This window comes from Bombus affinis, chromosome 17 (assembly GCF_024516045.1).
Source record: "Bombus affinis isolate iyBomAffi1 chromosome 17, iyBomAffi1.2, whole genome shotgun sequence".
Taxonomy (NCBI): Eukaryota; Metazoa; Arthropoda; class Insecta; order Hymenoptera; family Apidae; genus Bombus; species Bombus affinis.
The window spans coordinates 6,046,020-6,067,521 of NC_066360.1; the positions used below are offsets into that span (position 1 = coordinate 6,046,020).

The 21,502-nt window shown below is 39.7% G+C and overlaps 1 protein-coding gene and 1 long non-coding RNA gene across 3 annotated transcripts in view; one reads left to right on the forward strand and one right to left on the reverse strand.

Annotated features, from left to right (window-relative positions):
* Positions 1-11,301: 11,301 nt before the first annotated feature.
* Positions 11,302-21,502, forward strand: part of LOC126926277 (fatty acyl-CoA reductase 1-like) — a 40,424-nt gene continuing 30,223 nt past the window's right edge. The window contains exons 1-7 of one of the 2 annotated variants that reach the window (XM_050742549.1): positions 11,302-11,597; positions 11,701-12,017; positions 12,117-12,364; positions 12,590-12,773; positions 17,345-17,530; positions 17,624-17,878; positions 17,950-18,093. In XM_050742549.1, the coding sequence (XP_050598506.1) occupies positions 11,352-11,597; positions 11,701-12,017; positions 12,117-12,364; positions 12,590-12,773; positions 17,345-17,530; positions 17,624-17,878; positions 17,950-18,028 (1,515 nt within the window). In that variant the 5' untranslated portion in view covers positions 11,302-11,351 and the 3' untranslated portion in view covers positions 18,029-18,093. Of the gene's footprint in view, positions 11,598-11,700; positions 12,018-12,116; positions 12,365-12,589; positions 12,774-17,344; positions 17,531-17,623; positions 17,879-17,949; positions 18,094-21,502 lie in introns of those variants that run through there. The other variant, XM_050742550.1, reaches the window with a different exon arrangement.
* LOC126926309 (uncharacterized) lies at positions 19,871-20,465 on the reverse strand. Its single transcript, XR_007714480.1, has 2 exons — positions 20,243-20,465; positions 19,871-20,171 (listed from the first exon to the last, which is right to left on the reverse strand). It is a non-coding gene; the product is annotated as an uncharacterized LOC126926309 (long non-coding RNA).

A 21,502-nucleotide genomic window follows, 5' to 3' on the forward strand; every position in this document is an offset into this window, starting at 1 on the left:
CTGCCCCCAGGTCACCATTAACAACACAATAATCCCAAGCAACGACTCCGTAAGATACCTGGGCATGACCCTGGACAGGAGGCTAACTTGGAAAAAACATATCTCGGAAAAAACAAAGCAACTAAAGGAAAAACTAAGAAAATTCTATTGGCTCACGGGCCGACGCTCCAAACTAAACATACAGAACAAAATAACCCTCTACAAAGCCGTAATAAAACCTGTCTGGACCTACGGAATCCAACTATGGGGAACAGCAAGTAACTCCAACATTGAAATACTCCAACGCTTCCAATCGAAAACGCTAAGATCCCTATTAAATGCACCCTGGTATGTTACCAACGAAACAATCCACCGAGACCTCAAGATACCTACAGTCAAAGATGAAATACACAAGTCCAGAAGCAGATATAGCACAAGAGTCAACAACCACCACAACCCACTAGTCACCCAGCTACTGGACACGACGGACCAGATCCGCAGACTAAAAAGAAAATACCCACTAGATTAAACCCTTAGTCCTACTAGAATCAACAATATAAAGCTATTATAATCCATGTCATTGTATCACGCCAAAGTTACTGAAAGTTCTCAACGAGAATTGATTGTAAATATTCTAATAAATAAATAAAAAAAAAAAAAAAAAAAAAAAAAAAAAAAAAAAAAAAAAAAAAAAAAAACCAGTGGAGCCAAACGAAAAGATAGCCATGGATCTAATTGGTCCGATGCCTAAAACCACACGTGGAAATCAATACATTCTTTCGATTCACGATGACCTAACGAAATATCTCGTTCTAGCACCACTGAAAACACAACGAACCGAATCGATTATCGATGCACTACTACACCACTACATTTACATCTTCTCAGCACCCAAAGCGATACTGACAGACCAGGGACAAAACTTTATTAGCGAACTAATGGAAAAATTCGAAGAAGCATTTAAAATCAAACATATAAAGACCACTAGTTCTCATCCTCAATCTAACGGATCCTTAGAACGAACACACGCCACAGTAAAAGACATGATTCGCACGAGCCTACACGATTCTAATAAAGAATGGGATCAGGTATTAGACTTTATTTGCCTAGGGTATAATACCGCGATACACGATGCAACTGGATTTTCACCCTTCGAACTAACATTTGGAAGAAAAGCCAACCTCCCGTCTTCCGTATCCCGAACTTCCAATTACACCTACGAAGAAATGTTTGCACTATGGCAAAAACAATTGCAAAAATATAGAATGATAGCGAAGAACACCCTTGAACAAAGTAGAAAGAGGTACATGAGAGATCAGACAAGAAAAATCATTAGAACCCAAACCTTATTTAAGGAAGGAGATCGTATACTCCTTCACAACGATCATGAGTCGGATAAATTGGACGACGAATGGTTAGGACCCTACGTTATTAAATCAGTCAAGACACCGTATTATGAGATTCTCATTAGAGATCGAGTTAAGAAAATCCACGGTAACAGAATAAAACCTTATTTTTCAGGACGATCGCCCTTGCCGTCGGCTTTACCACCCTTAACGGATTAAAAATAACCCCTATTGACAATAACGGAATATTTCATGAGAAAATATCCAAAGCATATCTTTATAGCGAACACATAAATGTTATTATAGGACTAGATATTAGTGCTGTATTGGAACAAGTAAGATATATCGAAAAGGGAGTAGCCGAAGTTAGGAATCACTGCGAGACACGAAAAGACTGTAGCATATTACCAGAAATACGCTCTTTACAAGCAAAACTAAATAACGTCAGAACACTTAGCATCGAATTACGATCCTTAGCTCACATTCATCCCAGAAGTAGACGAGGACTAGTAGACGCTATCGGATCTATTAGTAAAACTCTTTTTGGAACCCTAGCCGCGAACGATCTAGATATAATCAACAAAAATATAGACAAACTCTTTGAAGAAGGTAACAGCCTAAAAACCATAGTAGCCAACCAGACAGCTTTGATTAAACGAATTTTAAATAACGACGTCATCCAGCGACTGAAACAAGTAGACACAGGTGTAACAAACGAACTTAAAACGCTTAACAAAAACGAGATCACCTTAATAAAAGTCATAGCTCTAGAAAGCTCACTCTCTGACTTACATTTCCAAATCGACGAAATATTCAATTTAATCATCTTAGGAAAACAAGGAATAATAAGCCCACAGATTATTGATCCCGGAACTTTTATTAACAATTACGCCCAAGTACTAGGTAGCAAAACAGTAGGAAACGCTTTTATACCAAAGGAAGAGAATTTCCAAAATATTTTAGATATCTCAGAACTCACATTGTTTACTCGACAAAACAAAGTTTTCTTTGTAATTTCTGTACCAACAGTTATGGACATGGAATGGGATATAGAGCAAATATATCCCATACCATCTCTCACGAACAAAGTGTTTTTAGCACCTTTAGTAGTTCATCCGATATTTTTAACGTCAGGACTAAATTACATCAATGTCGATCAAAACTACTTGGATAAGCAATGCCGTTCTATATCTGACTTTTACATTTGCAAACAAACTCAGCCGATTCACGACCGTCGAGTGAAGCACGATTGTAACTCTGAAATCTTAAGCGCAGAAAACACTGTCAAATTCTGTAAGGTGGTAGTTTATAACATTGAAGATATAACTTTTATCCCATTAAATGCTGAGAATCATTTTATAGCTATACCAGAAAAACCAATAGATCTGAGCATTTTCGAAGAAAAGACACATCGAATTGTTAGACTAGAGAAACCATCTTTGTTACAAACTAATAAAACCGTAGACATATTGTACAAGAATAACCATATGAGAATCAGTGGTAGTAGCAAGGAAATTTCTTACGAGATTAAAATCAAAACAGTCAATGTAACTAATGATTCAGACTGGATTGTTTTACTAAATAAACTAGAGAAAACTCCAAAACTTATTAACGATAATTACGGATACAAAGACACTCTGGATGGAATCGAAGATCAAACGAATCAACTAACTTTTGCTCATAGAATCGACAAAGTTGAATCACGGGGAATATCTATATTACAAATTATAGGATATTTATCCATTGCTCTCATATGCTTATACTTTCTCAACAAAATAGGAATGCCGAAATTGTGTTTTCATTTATTCTGTTGTAAAATCAAGCGAAACACGACAAATAACAATCCACCAGCCAGCGCTCCGATGCCAATCAACCCGGCACCTATCAACATATTCACCCCGATTCTACCTGTGCCCAGCACCAGCAACGATTCACAAGTAACCTTCGACCTGGAAACACCCAAGGCAAAATTTCACCCATCTATCTTAAAGAGGAAAAGGAACTTCGAGGACTAAGTTCATTCTAAGGAGGGGGGAGTGTAACCCCAAACTCTTTTGCCCTGACGTCACCTTAGGCGACCACTTCTAAACATTCTCCAGACAGCCGATACTTGAACATTACGCATGGCGACCTTGGCGACAATGTATATTGCCGGAGTACCTGAGGGTTCATCTATGTCCTAACGGTCCTTCCACCGAATGTTCTAGAAGCGTAGCAACAGTCACGTACGCCTACAGGGTAGTGGGGATGATGAAGGATGAAAAACAAAAGAAGAAACAGATGTCATCGAAAGTAAGAAGATATTGTAAGAGCCTCAGTCTCGAACGGCCAGGGCTAGAGTTCAGAAGTGTATAAACGAGAAAAAAAATAAAGTTTTCTTCTTTGCTCTAAATTTCTCCCTTATTTTACGTGACATCTACGTGGCCATCTTTATATGCCTAGCAGTTAAGGCGGTATATATTGAACTCGTTGGCGATCTCACGAGCGAAGCCTTCATCGCCGCTCTCCGTAGATTTATCGCTCGACGAGGGTTTTGCTCCATCATCCATTCCAATAATGGCACCAACTTCATCGGCGCAAACAACGAGTTACTAGAGCTTCATGATCTCTTACAATCGGACGACCACAACGAAAAAGTAAACGCGTTTTTAGCCAATAAGCAAATTGAATGGCGCTTTATCCCCCCTCATTCCCCGCATTTCAGTGGACTATGGGAAGCAGCGGTGAAATCGTTCAAACGCCATCTTAAACGCGTCGTCGGTAACGAATTGTTCACATTCGAACAGTTTAATACACTTATTATAGAAATAGAATCTATTCTCAACTCGCGACCATTAACTCCAATATCCACCGACCCAAACGATCTGTTAGTCCTCGCTCCCGGGCATTTCCTCATTGGCGATTCACTAATCAGTTTGCGTGAGTGAAATTTCAGAGACATTCCATCCAACCGGCTCTCCAGGTGGCAACATATCCAGCAACTGAAACAACATTTTTGGAACCGTTGGCATAAGGAGTATCTGAACGAGCTGATCACCCGCAACAAATGGAGCAAGGGTGGACACAACATTCAGGAAGGCACAATCGTCATCCTCAGAGAGAACAACGTGCCCTCAATGCAATGGCCTCTGAGTCGAGTTATCAAGGTCCATCCAGGCGCCGATGGCGTCATCCGGACAGCTACAGTTCAGACGGCAACGAGCATTTTGGATCGGGGCTGGATTTTGGATCAAAAGGCTTGTCCCATTGCCAATTCAACCCGATCTCGAGAAACCCGAACAACCAACGATCGAGACGAAATAAGCTCGGACTCTCAAATAATACCATATCTCGATATTTTTGATCGGTACCCTCTCAACGGGGGGAGGATGTTACGGTTTGCCGATCATCTTTCAAATGAAGCATTCAAGTAAACTTTAATTTGTGGCGGCATCGACCACGGAACTTTCTAATACTTCGCGATACAAAGAGCTATGCCGTCAAAGCGCAATACCGACGTGCCCAATCTACCATCGATATCTCTATGTTTCTTTCGTCGAATTCTCAGAAGAACGCATACGCGGCGACCGCCGCGGTACATCTAATAAACACACGTGTGGCAGGGATATCGAGGGGCGACAAAGGAAAGACTCCGTGGTTTCGAACAAACGTATCAATTAGTCTTTCTCAAGCTGCGAAGTACGACAGGTCTCGCTATAAGCAAACCATTAACCAAACCTTGATTGTTACATTTTTGTTCTGAATTGTTGATCGTTGATTGTAATTGTTTGTTCGTTATTTTTTATTAAACTTTTATTCACAAAATCCAGTGCAGTTTTCCGTATGCACTCATTCCAACCACCTCTATTCTCACTATAGAAATAGGGGATCAATCAGTTCGTCGCGTCGATTGTTTAATCGTAACGAGAATTTACGACTCTCGTCGACGCGTTATCTCGCGATCGCGTCTCTCCGCGAACGGTTGAAACAGTTACTACATGATATGTGTATCTGCAAGTCAATGATATAAATATGCATATTAACTTGTTTAATTTGTTTGCTAATGTTTAGGTGTTAATGAGAAAGATAAAAACATAAATGTGTATAGAACGGAATAATTTATTCTTTATTTGTAACTATGTTGGCATAAGTATCAATAACTTATAGCGTAATTATTATGCAGTATGCAGTTAACTAACATACGGAAATTAGTCGAAGTATGCAAACAGAGATGGCATATATGATAAACAGTGGAATATAAAATGAAGAACGAGGTATGAAAAAGTATGAGGTAATTGAAAAAGTTTTCTGCTTTCCGCAATACAATGATATTCTGTAATTATTCATAAACCTATTTTGGTGAAATTTAAAATTGTTGCAACATTCTGAACAACTTTTTCCTATACATATAACCGTCGCTCGACCTTAGCTAGAGAGATAGTGAAAACAATTAAGACCTCGAATTTACCGTTCGGAGTATTCTTAACAGGCTTGGTAATTTTACAATTAACAGAATAAAATATTTTTTAGCAGTATCACACATTTCTTTCGTAGCTGCATCTGCAAACACGCTGGATGGCATTGTCCACTATTGCTAAACTCTTTTGGCGAATTCTGATAGTGCTAACCAGCTTATTACAAGCGGTTGAAGCACTTTCTTGCGCGTTGCTTTCACAAAGTACTCAGTTTTTTCTAATGGACTTTGTCCTTTTGCATCATTTTTTCTCGAATAATAGCTACAAATTAAATGTAGAAGCTTCTCGATATTTATCAACAAAGATTCGCATACATGGTATGTAGCTAAACGCTTGCAACGGCAAATGCATGGGAAGACAGCAACTTTCGTATTATCTCGCAATAAGCGAAAAATTCATGAGGTCTGTTCCTCCAGCATTATGTTTCAGTAATTCATGCGAACTCCAACTACGTTCTTTATACGGTGATCATTTTTATCTAATAAACGCCACAAACTATTTGTATAAATTTTGTGATGTACTATCATTAATACGCAACAGATCTGATAAATATTTTTGTATTTGCCTGTCGTGTATGTACATATCTCAGGAAAATACATAAATTTTTAATTTCTGATACGTTTACGCTTTCGTCAATTAACACCGTAAAGAATTCATTCTTTAATATGTTCATAGTTTTTAAGACTATCGTCTTGTTAATGACGTTTTTTTGTTACAACAGAAATGTTTGGTCTTTTTAAAGTCATGCGTTTGATTATGTCGCTGTCTTGTAATGTCATTTGTGTCATTTCGATGTGATGGTTAAACGAATTGCAGCTCCTTCTGTGTTCCGTAATATTTGACGAAGTAACAACTTTTTTTTTTACGTGGAAGAAATCCGTACGGACACCAGGTCACTTATGGAGGGGGGGGGGGGGGGAGCGGCGTGGTAGTGCCGGACTCCAACCGACTACCGGACTGCCTGGCGTTCCCAAGGCGCTGATCTATCAGCACCTAACTTTGACCCTTATCGGGGGGTACCAGCGGCGTCTGCCGCGCCCCCGCCGGTCGATCCTCTCAGGGTGGGAGCTCCGCACCCTCGCTCTCTCCGCTGAAACCTTTCGAAGCATAACCTGCTCACAGAAGGAGGTCACGGCCCTTCTCCCTCTCTCGCTCGCCAACAGTGCCGCGAGGATCGCCGGCGGCGAGAGGTCCCACCCGATTTCCGCGATGAGATCGCGGTGCGGCCGCGCCCACGCCGGACAGAACTCCAACGTGTGCTGCGCCGAATCCACGCTCGCATCGCAGTGGTGGCAACGCGCGGTCGCTTCCTTCCTGATTCGGTGCAAGTATTCGCCAAAGCACCCATGCCCGGTGATCACCTGTGTTACCCTGTAAGTCAGGGTAGTCAGGGTCTTACGAAGCAAGACCAGCCTCGCCGTCCACCATGCCCGGGGGTAGACTCCCTCCCTCGGACATCTCGTGTAAGGGCGCCGAAGTTTGGGAGCCATGATCCCCATCACTTCCCCCCAGATCCGGCCCAGGATTCCATTCGGGCCCGGCGCCACGTCGTGGGAGGCCATTCTTCTGGTCGCCTCTCACGGCTCTTCCTCCGTGACTTCCCAGTCATCTGTCCATTTTACAGTCCATGTTGTTTCCCGCGACTGATCTGCTGCACTGTCCTCTTGCAGGGGTGAAAACGTCCTGATAATCTGCAGCAGCAGCGCAGGTTCTATCTCCGTCGTTACCAGAAGGCCCGTAGCGCGAAGTTTTTACGTAACCGTCTTGTATGGCCTTCGCCATAGGTCAGACTCGACTACTTCGACTAGTTCCGACCATGCACGGTCATTCGCGATCTTGATCTCCTTCTGTAACGAGCGCCGTAGTACGTGGTACGCTTGGTAGAACAGGAAGACTTCTCCCTCGTCTCGTCGTCGTCAGCGATGGGCCCTCAGATACCGTCCTCGGGTCCAGACGCATCTCGCCCTCAGTTCTGCGATGTCGGGATTCCACTAGTAGACTGCTCTGCTTTGCACTGTGTCCGGTGTGGCTCCTATGTCGTCCGTAGTAGATGTTCTCATTTCTTCGGCCAGGTCCGTGGGGAGATCGGGAAATCCGCCGGCCTTCCTTTCCTTCGCACGGGGCGCTTCGACTGCGGCGGTCTCTCTTCCTCCGTTGTTTCCTCCGTCCGTAGGTTCCTCACCTTCACGTTCTGGTGCTGACGTGTGTCTGCTCAGCAGCCAACTATTCACCCCCCTCTCATGGTTTCATCCACCTCTTTATCATTTTCTGCAGTTGTTTGTCCTTTTTCCCCATTGGGTGCGCAAAATGGTCACTTATTTCCGCACTTGCCACTGCCATCAGTACACTGCCACTTTCAAATGGCCCACGGCACGCGCTTTCGGCGCGCTTGCCAATATGGCTGCGTCCGTGTAGTTCCCCGTGTAACTCGTGTAGCGGCGCTGTTGACAAGAGTCTCAATATAGCTTCCTCACCGTCGTAACCTCACACGCGGTTTTCTTTCGCCTATAACGTCTTTCCAGACCGAATTTTGTTACTTCTTACACCCACTTTTTTCCACAGGTACTAGCCCTTCAATCTGATTAACTTCCCTGTTCTAATTCTCAAGTTTTTCCAAAGATTTCGATTACGCTCATGGCTCTGTCTTCTCTACTACTGCTCCACGCAAATACCCCAATGGAAATCCATCTACATTTTATCCAATGAAGCGTTAATTCTAGGAAGATTCATTGCACATATATTTTTTCCATTTTCCAGATATTTATTATTATTTTCATAACAGGTAGCGAATACATTTTTACTAATTATTTGGAGGATTTGCAAGTATATGTATTTACATTTCATTTGCTAAATATTGCATAACAAATGATGTCATACCATAATTTTGTTAAGGTTATGTACTATATGAATACCTTTTACACTGACTCTGTGTTAGTGCTTTTAACTCCACCGGAATAGATCATCCGTAATTATCAGAAATAGAATTTGTAGTGCAAACATTTCTCTCTTCATCTTTAAGAAGATGAAGTAGTAAGAAGTTATACGCAACTCACTCAGAAGTTATACATAATGCAAGTGTCATTAAAACGCAAGCAGTAGAAGCAGTCAGTGATAAAAAGACAATTTCTGTCAATCTTTCACGATCAAAGATCATTCAAGCCTATTTCTTGTTTGGTTTTGAAGATAAATATATAATTCTAATCATACATGAATAACATTATCCAGTTTCAGTAGTAGGGTGATGTTATTAAAAGCATGAGTGCCTAAAGGAGTATCACATCGAATATCGTTACAGTACTGCGACAGACGTATCGTTATCTACTATCGTGAAGTCGCATTTTTGCTCGATCTTCGGTAAACAACGCGCAGTGGAAATAGTATCAGGTAACAGACGATTGCTTGTTATTCTGTATTCAATTGTGTGTTTAATCAATGACATTCATTATTATCAATATCGTATATACCAAAAATATCATGGGGCATTAATTACTATAATAGTTTAAACGAAGTTTTTGAATTCCCAAACATTTATTTTATATTTTACAATTGATAAAGCAGTATAGATATATATGTATACAATAACAGATACGTACATATCAATAGATACATACATATGTACACAATTAAATTACAGAATAAATGATATTATAATAAAGATACGAATATAATATGAGATACCTAATATATACAAATTTTATGTTCTGGTTGATTTCATTGGCCGCTGTGCTCATTTACATTATCACATCTTGCTCATCAGTTTGCAATGACAGTAAAATTTCAACCGGGTAATCTGAAATACAGTAGAGCCTCCTGTATCCGACTCAACAGGGAGGCAGAACAGTTCTGATAATGGTACAATCACTTTAATATGAAATTTCATTTATTGAAACATAGATTAAAATTGAATGACAATTCTTTTAAGTATATATGGATTTCATGTCTTCTTGGCTGCTAAGTCACATAATACTTTCGACATAATTAACTGCGACGAGCTGCAATCTTTTTGTACTCACAGTCATTGAGACTATTTCTCAAATACGTACATTTCAAAACGCATCTCTTCATTATCATTTCATTAGCTGTTTCGCAGTGAAGCCAGTTCATTATATCAGTACATACAGCGTATATCATTCGGCCTTTCCTAACACTATGTATATTTGCAAATTCTACTGCATGTATACCACTTTCGAGTTTCTCCTTTGTTTCGTTTCGATAGCTGGATCGCCATTAGTTTCATACTAATGTCTTATAATCTGAATCTAATAAAGGAAAGGATACATGAACGCTAATAAAATATGTATACAATACATATTTCAAACAAAAGAGGGATTCGTTATAAGGAAATATTATGTTCGGATAATACACTATTCCGGTATTAGGATAATCGGATAATGGGTGCTTGGATAAATCCGGACAGGGGGTTAGATACATTTACAGGCTGTTCGGTTCCAGAATTTTGAAGCTAAAATAAGATGGAAATAGAAAACAAAAAAATTGCGATTTGTTTTTTACACGAACGATAGATGTGCAACAGCTTTTCTCGTGCAAGTCGTAAATCTGAAGACTGTGACATTCGATGACGTAAACCAACTTGCGCAACACTTTCTAAAAAAATAATCGATTATAGATTAAACCTGTTTACCCATTGAAATCTATTACGGCATATCGGAAATTATTATCTTTTTGCCCTCATAAAATAATAATTAATGCAGAGCGCATATAAAATTTATACAAATTTCACATACGCATTACTGTAAAGATATAGAAGGAATTCGGAAATACAAATAATTCCCTTTATTTAGCACACAACAGTTATACATATATCTTATACTCTAAAGACCACGAAATCCTACTCGCACGCACGCTTGTTGTCAACCGACTCTTCCAGATACTTCTAACGACTGACTCTTGTCTTTTGTCCCAACTAAGGCCTGGACATCTGACGCTTACACACACATTCACATGTACAGTGTAAATGTATCATGTTCCTAACAATTACGTATTCTCATGGTGCTATTACATGTGGGCGAACACTGACCCGCATGATCTACATACATTTTCCACTCAAATTACTGATCACAGTAAATTACAACACTCATAAGCATACACATAAAATAAAAAATGAAGTCGTCAAATGAAACTACATAAAGATTAAGTATTAATTATGTATCAATTAAGATATCGTTTTATGGAGTAATATGCAATAATACAAATTAATTTATATCCACATGAAAAATTCTATTTCATGCGTTGCACAGTTATTTTACCCTCTTTTAGAACCCTTTTTGGTGAACGATTTCACTGTGTGGAAAAAGTGTTTATACATTACACTAGAAGCATCGTTAACATAACGCAATTATTTGATACATGCAAAACGAAAACATAATTGTTGAATTATGTTTCTTTTTGTGAATATTATCTGTAGACTTCTTTAAAAAGAAATATTAATGAAGTTATCAACTATGATCAGTTTATTACATTATTTAACACATTTATTCACTTACTATTTGTTGGAAATGCTAATCTGTGGCAAATATTAGGATTGAGAGTGTCAAGATCACAAGTCTGAAACATGGATACAATTAATAAAGAAACGAGTGAAAATGTGACCGATAAAGGACTGAATAAGATAATTTCTCTCGAGGAATTCTACGCCGGTAGTCGGATCCTTGTAACTGGGGCAACCGGATTCGTAGGAATATGTCTTTTGGAAAAACTGATGCGCGTGTGTCCACGCGTCGCTGCTATTTTTATACTAATTCGTTCAAAAAATAACGAAACGGTAGAACAAAGATTTAAGAAGCTGATAGATGATCCCGTTCGTAAATATTATTCTTGTTTCTTTCAATATTTAAGCCTGTCAAAAGCCAAATTGATTAAATATCTTTTCTGGAATTGAACTGGTAATTTTTCATCTTCAGATCTACGATGTCATCAAAGCAAAACACCCCACGGCTTTGAGCAGAGTTTATCCCATGAAAGGTGATGTGAGTCTGCCGGATTTAGGTCTTTCGCGAGAAGATAGAAATCTGTTGTTAGAGAAAGTAAACATAGTGTTTCACGCCGCGGCCACTGTGAGATTCAATGAGCCGTTACACGTGGCTGTTAATGTCAATACGAAGGGTACTCTTCGTGTCATCGAGCTTTGGAACGAACTAAAGCATCCGATTAGCTTCGTCCACGTCAGCACAGCCTTTAGTAATGCGAATCTACATGAGATTGAGGAAAAAGTTTATACGTAAGAATAAATTATACGCGAACGTTGTTCCATGGTTTACGAATATTACATTTATAATTATATCGTGAAGAATACGTTCACTTATTACTGACTTTGCAGCACGAGCTTGAAACCTTCAGAGGTGATCGATATTTGTGACAAATTCGACGAAACGTCGATCAACCAAATAGAAAAAAAGATTTTAAAAACTTATCCAAACACATACACATTCAGTAAGAATTTAGCAGAGCAAATTGTAGCAAGCAAGTGCAAAGATCTGCCAGTTGCGATAGTGCGGCCAAGCGTAATTGGTGCCTCTTTGGAAGAACCATGTCCTGGTTGGATACAGAATATTTCTGCAGTTACAGGTATTTACACAAATCTTTTTCAGTGATAATTGTTCAGTACTCCTTACATTTCACAGGAGTAGAGTTAACCGATTAGTTTGTTAGAGGCTTTCCACTAGATCATCATTATTATAGTTGAAATTTGTTGTTGCTCACTGTAACGAGAATGTATTCTAATATATTTAGAGTTACATTTCTGCTAATTCAAAATCACAAATAATTTCCACACCAACTTAATGTTACCAGGTACCTTTCTGCTAATCGGCAAAGGATTTGCAACAGCGGTACGGGGTAGGAGAGATACAAACTTGGATGTGGTGCCTGTCGATTTCATAGTCGACATGATAATATGTACTGCATGGCATGTCACGCTGCATCGTGATCATGAAGTTAAAGTATACAACTGCACGAGTAACGCATACCCTTTTAAGTAATATTTATTGCGAATTTTTTACGAACTAATGTAATTCGATTGTTAGAGTATTCCAAAGTCTCAGTTTATTTAAGAAACGTGGACAATGAAAGCGCAAACAAATGTTTTTTTTTTTTTCTTATTTAAATTCACTATTTGTCCAATTTGGACATTTGGTGGAATTTTTTAGCGGTTACATTAGCATGTTGGTGGCTACCCCCAGCGGGGTACCATCCTCGTGTTTGTTAGGTTATGTCCTTTATAAGGTCTGCTGGGTGCTTCCTTTTTAGTCTTCTGTCCATATTTGTGATTTTGTATGTTTCCGCAGCTAGCCGGTTTATGTGTGTTGCTATTCTTGATTTGTATTTCTCGGAGTATCTGCTGATTTCTTCCTTGACCGTTGGCATTCCCAGGTCCCTTCGTATATCTTCGTTTCTGACGTACCAAGGTCCGTTTACTATTGTTCTGAGGATTTTAGCCTGTATTACCTCTATTTTGTTTATATGGCTCATTGCTGCCGTCCCCCATAGTGGTATTCCGTACGTCCAGATTGGTTTTATGATCGTTTTATATATTTTTACTTTATTTTCTGTGCTTAGTTTGGATTTTCGGTTTGTTAGCCAATACATTTGTCTCCTTGTTTTCTGTATTTTTTCTACTATTGATTTGATGTGTAGTTTCCAGGTGAGTTTTTGATCTAAGTGTAGTCCTAGGTATTTGACATGCTTTGTTTGCGTTATATGCGTACCGTTCAATAGGATGTTTGGTGGTATCTTTTTCCGTAGCGTGAATGTAATATGGTTGCATTTATTGGGGTTTGCTTTTAATTGTTTTTCTTGTAGCCAATTTTCTATTTTTACGATATGTTCTTGTAGTATTTTGACTGCCGTTTCTGGGTTAGTATGCCTGACTAGTATAGCTGTGTCGTCCGCGAATGTCAATACTGTGCTGTTGGTAGTTGTTGGTATGTTCGCCGTGTATAATGTGTATAGTATTGGGCCTAGGACGCTTCCTTGTGGTACCCCGGCCTTGATGTCTTTAACTTGAGAATGTGTGTCCTTGATTTTTATTACGAAGGTTCTGCTGCTTAGGTAGGATTTTATTAAGTGGTGTATTTGCTCCGGGAATTGTTTCCTAATTGTTTGTAGTAGACTTTCATGGTTAATTTTATCGAATGCTTTCTCTATGTCTATAAAGAGGGCTGTGCAGTATTCCTTGTTTTCTAGTGCTACTATTATTTCGTTTATAAGCCTGTGCATTTGCTCTATCGTGGAGTGTTTGTTTCTGAAACCAAATTGGTGATCCGGTATTAGTTTTTTTGTCTCTATTATTGGTTTTATGCGGTCGTATATTATCTTTTCCAGTATTTTGGAAAATACTGGGAGCAGTGATATTGGTCTGTAAGATGCAGTTTGGTGCGGGTCTTTGCCTGGTTTGTGTAACATTTTGATTTGTGCTAATTTCCATGGTTTGGGGAAGTATTGAATTCTTAGAATTGCATTGAATATTATTGTAATTAGTCTTATTGCTTTTGGCGGAAGGTTTTTCAAGATTTTACCATTGATTAGGTCGATTCCTGGTGCTTTGTTGTTTTTTGTTTTATCAATTATGTTTCTAATTTCTTGTGCCGATGTTTTAGGTATGGTGTATTCCTTGTCGGCTGTGGTAGTAGTGGTTTGTGGATCCTCCTCCGTATGGCTTTTGAGGTTGCTGTTGTTGATAATGTGTGGTGTGAATGTGTTGCAGAGGTGGTTGGAGAATTCTTCGGCTTGTTCTTCGTTGCTTCTTGCCCATGTGTTATCTGCTTTTCTGATTGCCGGGACGGGTATTATTGGCTTCCTTATTTTTTTCGTGGCTTTCCATAGTGAGTAGTTGGTGTTCTCGTGTGTGGAGAGTGTCCCTATGAACTTTGCGAATTCGTTATCGTTGTGCTCCTTTATTTTGTTTTTTATTTCCTTTGCAAGTTTGTTTAAGTGTTTTTTGTTTTCTCGGGTTCTGTATTTTTGCCATTTTGCTTTTGCTTTTCTTTTTTCTTTGATTTTGTCGAGTATTTCTTGCGGGATTGTTATTGTTTGTCTGCTGGTTGGTTCGGGAGTAGTGGTTGTCCTTGCTGCTTCCTGAATAGTTGCTGTCAATGTTGCTACTGCCTGTTCTATGTGTTCAGGAGTTTTTAACGGGATGTTGCAGTTTATTTTGCTTTCTATTATTTCTTTGAAAGTTTGCCATTTGGTGGTTTTGTTGCATAGTGTTTCTGGTTTGCTATAGTGAATTGGTTTGTTTCTGTATTCAATTATTATGGGTGTATGATCGGAGCTGAGCTCGAGGTTGGGTGTTATTTTTAGTTTATTTGTGTTTAGTCCCCTTGTAACTGCAAAGTCCAGAAGATCTGGTTTTTTGTTCAGGTCAGTCGGCCAATGTGTCGGTGTTCCTGTGGATAATATATTGAGGTTATTATTTCTTATGTATTTTTCCAGTGTTCTACCTCGAGGTGTAATGTTTCTTGACCCCCAAAGCGTGTGCTTTGAGTTGTAGTCTCCCGCTGCGATGTACTTGTCCCCTAGGTCCTGGAAGTATTCTTCCCACATTTGTGTTGTTATTTTGTGTCGCGGAGGCACATATACTGCTGACAACTGGAAGTAGTTGCTGCTAGTTTGAACTGTAACAGAGGTTGCTTGTAAATATTCTTTGTTAACTTGGCTGTGTAGATAATGTTTGATATCGTTTCTGACTATCACTGCTGTCCCTCCGTGAGCTTTTCCTGAGGGGTGTTTGGTATCATATATGGTGTAGTATGGTATTTTCAAGTAGCTTTTTGTAGTGAAGTGTGTTTCTGAGACAAGTAGTATGTCTATATTGTTATTGTATATGAATGTTTTAATTTCGAGGGCTCGTTGTTGCAGGCCATTTGAGTTCCAGGCTGCTATTTTTAGAGTGTCCGTTTTTATTTTTTGCTTAGCACGTTTGTAATTAGTTGTAGCATGACTGTGATTTGTTGAGTTTGCTGTTTTAATACTGCATTTTGCTCGCTTATCATTCTGGTTAGCATTTCGGTGTTCTTTATGGATTGTTTGAGTAGTTCTTTGATTTCTGCAGTGTCATTGTTACTATTGCTGTGGTATTGGTTGTGTGTATGTGTTGATTGGCTGGTTATTCGAGCATAGCTTAGACCACCAATGGTGTTGGTGCTGATAGGTTTGGTGTTTGTTGCTTGCTCTGTACTTGGAATTATTTCAGGATTTGTGCTGTCCTGTTGGGCTTGTGTGTTAGTGATTGTTCTGCTTCGTAGGGGCGGGAACAGTTTACGTTGTAATTGTTTTCTTACTTCACATCCTTTATAGCTGGCTGGGTGGTTTCCGTTACAGTTGTAGCATTTAACCTCCTCAATTTTTCCCGTGGATGGGCAGTGTGTCGTGAGATGATTTTTTGCGCATTTAACGCATGCCGGGGTTCTATTACAATAATTTTTGGTGTGTCCGTATTGTTGGCATCTTATGCATTGTGGGATTTCTTTTTTATGCCTGGGTGGCTCCACTTTTACTATTGTGTTTAGTAATTTTTCTATATCGTATATTTCCTTATTGTTGTTTTTAGGTTCTAGTTCAACTAGGAATAGCGGTAGTGGTTGTTTGGTATCGTATTTGTTTATGTTATTTATTGACCTTACTTGGTGTCCGATTTTTGCCAGTTCTTCACTTATTTTTCCAGTATTTGTTTTTGGGTGTAGTCCCCTGATTACTGCTTTGTAGCTTTTGTCTGTTTTGAGCTGAAAAGTGTGATATGCTGCATTTTTTTCCTTTAGTGATCTTGTAATTTTTCTGAATGTTTCTGGGGTGTTGGTTTGTACTTTAACCTGGTCTATTTTTACCTGTTTGATGATGTAGTTGTCTTTTCCTGCGATGTTGTTTAGCAGTTCGATGAGGGGGTCAATTATTTTTGCGTCTACGTATATTGGTGGTGGTTTGGGTGTACGGTTTGTCGGACTTTCCGTTGGGTCCGTTGCTGCCTCTTCTGGCAGTGCGCTGAATGGATTGTGCAGTTTGATATCTTGTAGCCATTGTTTTTTTTCATGTGTATCACTTTTCCTCGCGCTTGCGAGCGGGGTTACCTTCCGTTTTTTGCTGGAGGTTGCCACCGTCCAGCTTTCTTCCTGGTGTATTGGTATGTTTTGCTCTTCGTCGGATTGTGTTGTTTCCATAATATCATCATTTTTCTCTACATATGTAGAGTCTGTAGCTTTATTTATGAAAAATGTTTCACCGGAGTTAATTATTTTTATTGGTGGAATCTGCATGATTCCACTTTTTGTCTATTTTTGGCTTTAACTTTGTCCCTATCTCTTCTCTCTTGCCGCACTTTCACTGGAGCACTGTTTCGCACGTCCGTTTAGGTCGCCTGCCCAGGCGGAATTGCAAACAAATGTAGAATACAAAAGTCCACTCTTGCTCCCAATACTTCAATTTTGGAAAATAGTAATATAAATAATATTTATTGAAATTTCATAATATTTCCTGAGATACCTGGATAATAATAAACGTTACTTTACGCGTAATTCCATTAATTGTAATAATGTAAATGTTCCAATTGACTAGGTTTGGCCCGATGATAGATGCTATGGTAAAATGTAGTATAGATACCCCACTGAACGATACGCTATGGTATCCAGGTTGTTCAGTCGTAGCTAATAGATATATTTACAACGTTCTGAGTGTAATTCCGCGTGTTTTTCCTGCCTTCGCTATAGATATATTTTTAAGACTCCGAGGTAGTAAACCAATGTAAGTATTCTATCGATCCTCGAACAACGAGAACAATCTTTCTGGGATGATCATTGTTTTCATCTATACTAATAATTAAAAATGATATTTCAGAATGATGAAACTTCTCAGAAATAGCAATAAACTGTTCGCATCATTTGCATTTTTCACCACACACGAATGGACTTTCCAAAGGGATAACTGTTCCGACATGACGAGAAAAGTGAAAATGTTGAACGACGGCGATATGTTCAAACTAGATTTACAGGATATGGATTGGGAGAAGTATGTTGAAGTTTACCTGATGGGAATTAAGAAATTTATTCTAAAACAAGAGTTTCAGTCAACAGCCCGACAACGATTATCAAGGTGCGTATAAAAGTATCTTCGTATAAGAAAATAGGAACTAATATAAATACATATATTTTTGGTTATTTCAGGTTGTACTGGATACATCAGATCACCAAAATGTCCAGTATAATGATCTTACTACTGATAATATACTGTATCGTGTACTAACTATTTGAACGTTATTTCTTCTGTTTAAACCAGAGGAATATAAATACAATTTTATGAAGAAGGGATTCATCATCCTTTTCATTTTGTCTCTTCATTCGTCTCCTTTCTAAATAAATCCATTTGTGACATTGCTTGTTTTTTCTATGAAATTTTAATAAGAATGCAGGCATTTATACGCACATGATTTCAGAGCTGCAAGCAATTCATCTGCTCACTGAATATGAACATTTTTCCATTATAAGGACAACATTATAATGACAAAATCCTCTATCATCCTTCACCAAACAAAAGTTCCGAGATTGTTCGTTGACAATAATAATTTATCATTAAAAAGTCTACTGAACAATAAATAATGATGATAGAAAATAAATATATTTTAAAATAAGATAGTTCTAAGTAAAACCGTTTTAAGAATCCTTCATTTGCTGTAAAGGCTCACTTTGGTTCTCAAGTTGTTTGCTCATGAACCTTGTAGATGTTTAACCAGTCGGCGTTAAAATATATGATACGATCAACGTAATAGAGACTAGACGTGACATTCAGGCTGTTGGACACTCTGATTCAGGCGACCAAGAGGAGTTACCCAGCAACAATGATCGCCGGAGATTTTAACTCAAAGGCAACCGCATGGGGAGGCTATGTAAATGTAAATGAAATGAAATGGCAGGGGGACCAATCTCCTGAACATGTTCGCGAAGAATGTGATCGTCCCGATCAGGATAAACGAAGATCATAGATTCTGTAAGAACGGAATGAAAAGTTTCCTCGTTATTATTAGTGCCAATAGGGGATTGCCTAAGAAGGATGCAGGTGGGAAGTTATCGAAGGTCTGGTCGGCATCGGACCACAGATACGTCCTGCATAATTTTAGGATTAAAATGACGGAGCATAATGCCGAGAATTTTAAGTATTCGACGAAGAACGCCGATATGGACAAATTTGTTTTAACTGTAGCGGCACTCGACAGCAAACTTCCCAACGGTTCCTGTCTCGTGCCTTGCTACGCAAAGACTCTACCCTTCGAACAAGATGATTGCCAGATGTCGATACATTCTCACCGAATATTTACAGCGAGCCTAAGGACCCGCTATAAATCTTAGGATTCATGCAGCTAAGATTCTCTAAAGGGACAAATAGTCTTTGTTTCAATAGTCCCTACACATACCACCCACTACGGGAAATCTGCTTTTTCTCACGTACGACGCTCCTCGCTAGCAACTCTCTCTCAAGGGCAGTTACCATCCCTTTCCAACCACCAACTCACAATTTAGCCACTTAACAGCGACGTCCATTTCCCTCACTCTCTGAACTAACACTTTTCTTAACGAATCCGATGATCCCGTATCCTTAGACACACCCAAACACAGTTTTCCTAAGGAGCATCATCGCGACACAAATTCATTCTGTTCTATCGCGAGTCGCGAGGCAAGTTGGTAGACGCCTATCTGAATTGTTCGTCCGCAGTCGTACGTAATAGCGAATCTGAATCTCTGGACATCTGTGCAATCGTCTCGACTCGAACCACCGCGTAAAGTATCGCGCCGAGCTTGAACTTGTAATCTCGAACCGATAATTGTACCGTGCTTTCGGCGCGCTAGTGTATACCACGAACACAAGCAAATAAATAGATATTGTTAAACAATACCGAGTGATTCTTCTATACCTATCACGCACATCACCTCTGTATTTTCGAGCTATCGCGGGGAGACGCAGTCGTTAGAATACGCGTCAACGGGAGTCGTAAATTCCCGTTACGATTAGAATAATCGACACCACGAATAGTTCGATCCCCGTATTTCGGTTAGGATAATCGGGGTGGTTGATGCGGTATAACACTGGGAGTCACTGAGTTATAATAATGTATATTTCCAACACTTTATACAATCACACAAAGTAGTAACGCCGTTGATTAAGATACAGATAACGAGAGAAGGGTTAGTCTTGGATGAGAGAAGGAGAGCTTTTAGCTCTAGGCCCTTGAGAGATATAGGAACTGTCGGAGTTCTGGATAATGTGAGAGCCTTAGAAGACTCTAGGCCGTGTAGGCACCTTGAGAAATGATGAAGGAACTCTGAAAGATACAGGAACGGTGAGAGTTATAGGGATTATGGGAACTCTAGACACCGTGAGAGACGATCTAACTCTTAGAGAGGTAGGAACGGTGAGAGTTGTAGGAAATGCAGGAACTCTAGGCACCGTGAGAGACGATCAAACTTTAAAGTTTATTCTAATGTGGATACGGAGGAAAGCTCGGTATGGGTGTGCCCTTTGACCGAAGAACGCGGATTCGTTGCTTACATTTTCAGTTAGGAAAGTGAGGGCAATGATCCGCGATGCTGATTGGTTATGACCAATGTTGGGAAGGAAGATAGGAGGAAGAAGCCTCCTACTAACTTGGGTCCTAGGCGACATTATTTATGGGGAGACTCGGATTTTCCGTTAGAGAAATCTCCGCTTTTTTCGTTAGGCCACTACCTGCTTTCTCCGCAATTCTTAAGAGCACGTAATAAACCCAAGGACCCTTCTAAAGAACTAGCTGAAAACCCTTCTGGAATTAGAAAGTCTTTTCTGGCAGACAGATTGACTCAAACCATGTGTGCGAACAATGCAGTTAGGATTTCACTTTATGGTGGGTCCTTAGGCCTATGGAAGGTTCGAAGGACGGCACGTCGACCGTTGGCTGTCACGCCGCGCGGGATGGAGTGCAGATGTGTTGCGCGGCGTAACAACCTCATAACTTTTGACGAAGATTATGAGAAGTTACTTATTGATAATACAGGCGACGAGGAAGCGCATGGAGAATGTTTACAAACTATTCTGGAAACGACGTATGCCTCCGAACATAAAAAGGTGTATCCACCAATGGGTAAGAGGAGATGTAACTACTAATGGAACGATGAAATAAGCAAGTTAAGGAAGGAGACGACGAAGAGCAGAAGAAAAGCTCAGAAAGCTAGGACCATGGGCATGAATGACGCGATTCATTTGTGGGAAGGTTACAAAGTTAGTAAGAGAAAACTTGCGAGGGCCATCAAAGCGAATAAGGAAAGATGCTAGTGGGAGTTCTGTGTGACGTTAGATAGGGACCCTTGGGGGAGGCTGTATAGGACGGTCATGTCTAGAATGGCCCGCAGAGTCCAGACAGACGGCCTTCACTTGAACAGGGTCCGATCTATAGTTGACGAGCTCTTCCTGATGAGGCCAATGGAGAGTAAAGATAGAATTGTAAGGAATAGAAACGGAGAAGAGTAAGGAAGTGACAACTACAGAATCTAAGAAGAAGATCTGATGGATGCCTGTACGAAGATAAATCCGAACAAGGCGGTTGTTGTAGTGTAAATGTGTATGCGAGTGCCCCTCAGGGATCGATACTTGGGCCGCTGCTCTGGAATCTGGTGTTCGGTGGTCTACTAAAGGAGTTTAAGGCAATTCCGAAAATGAATGCCGTCGTTTTTGCCGACGACTTGGCGGTGA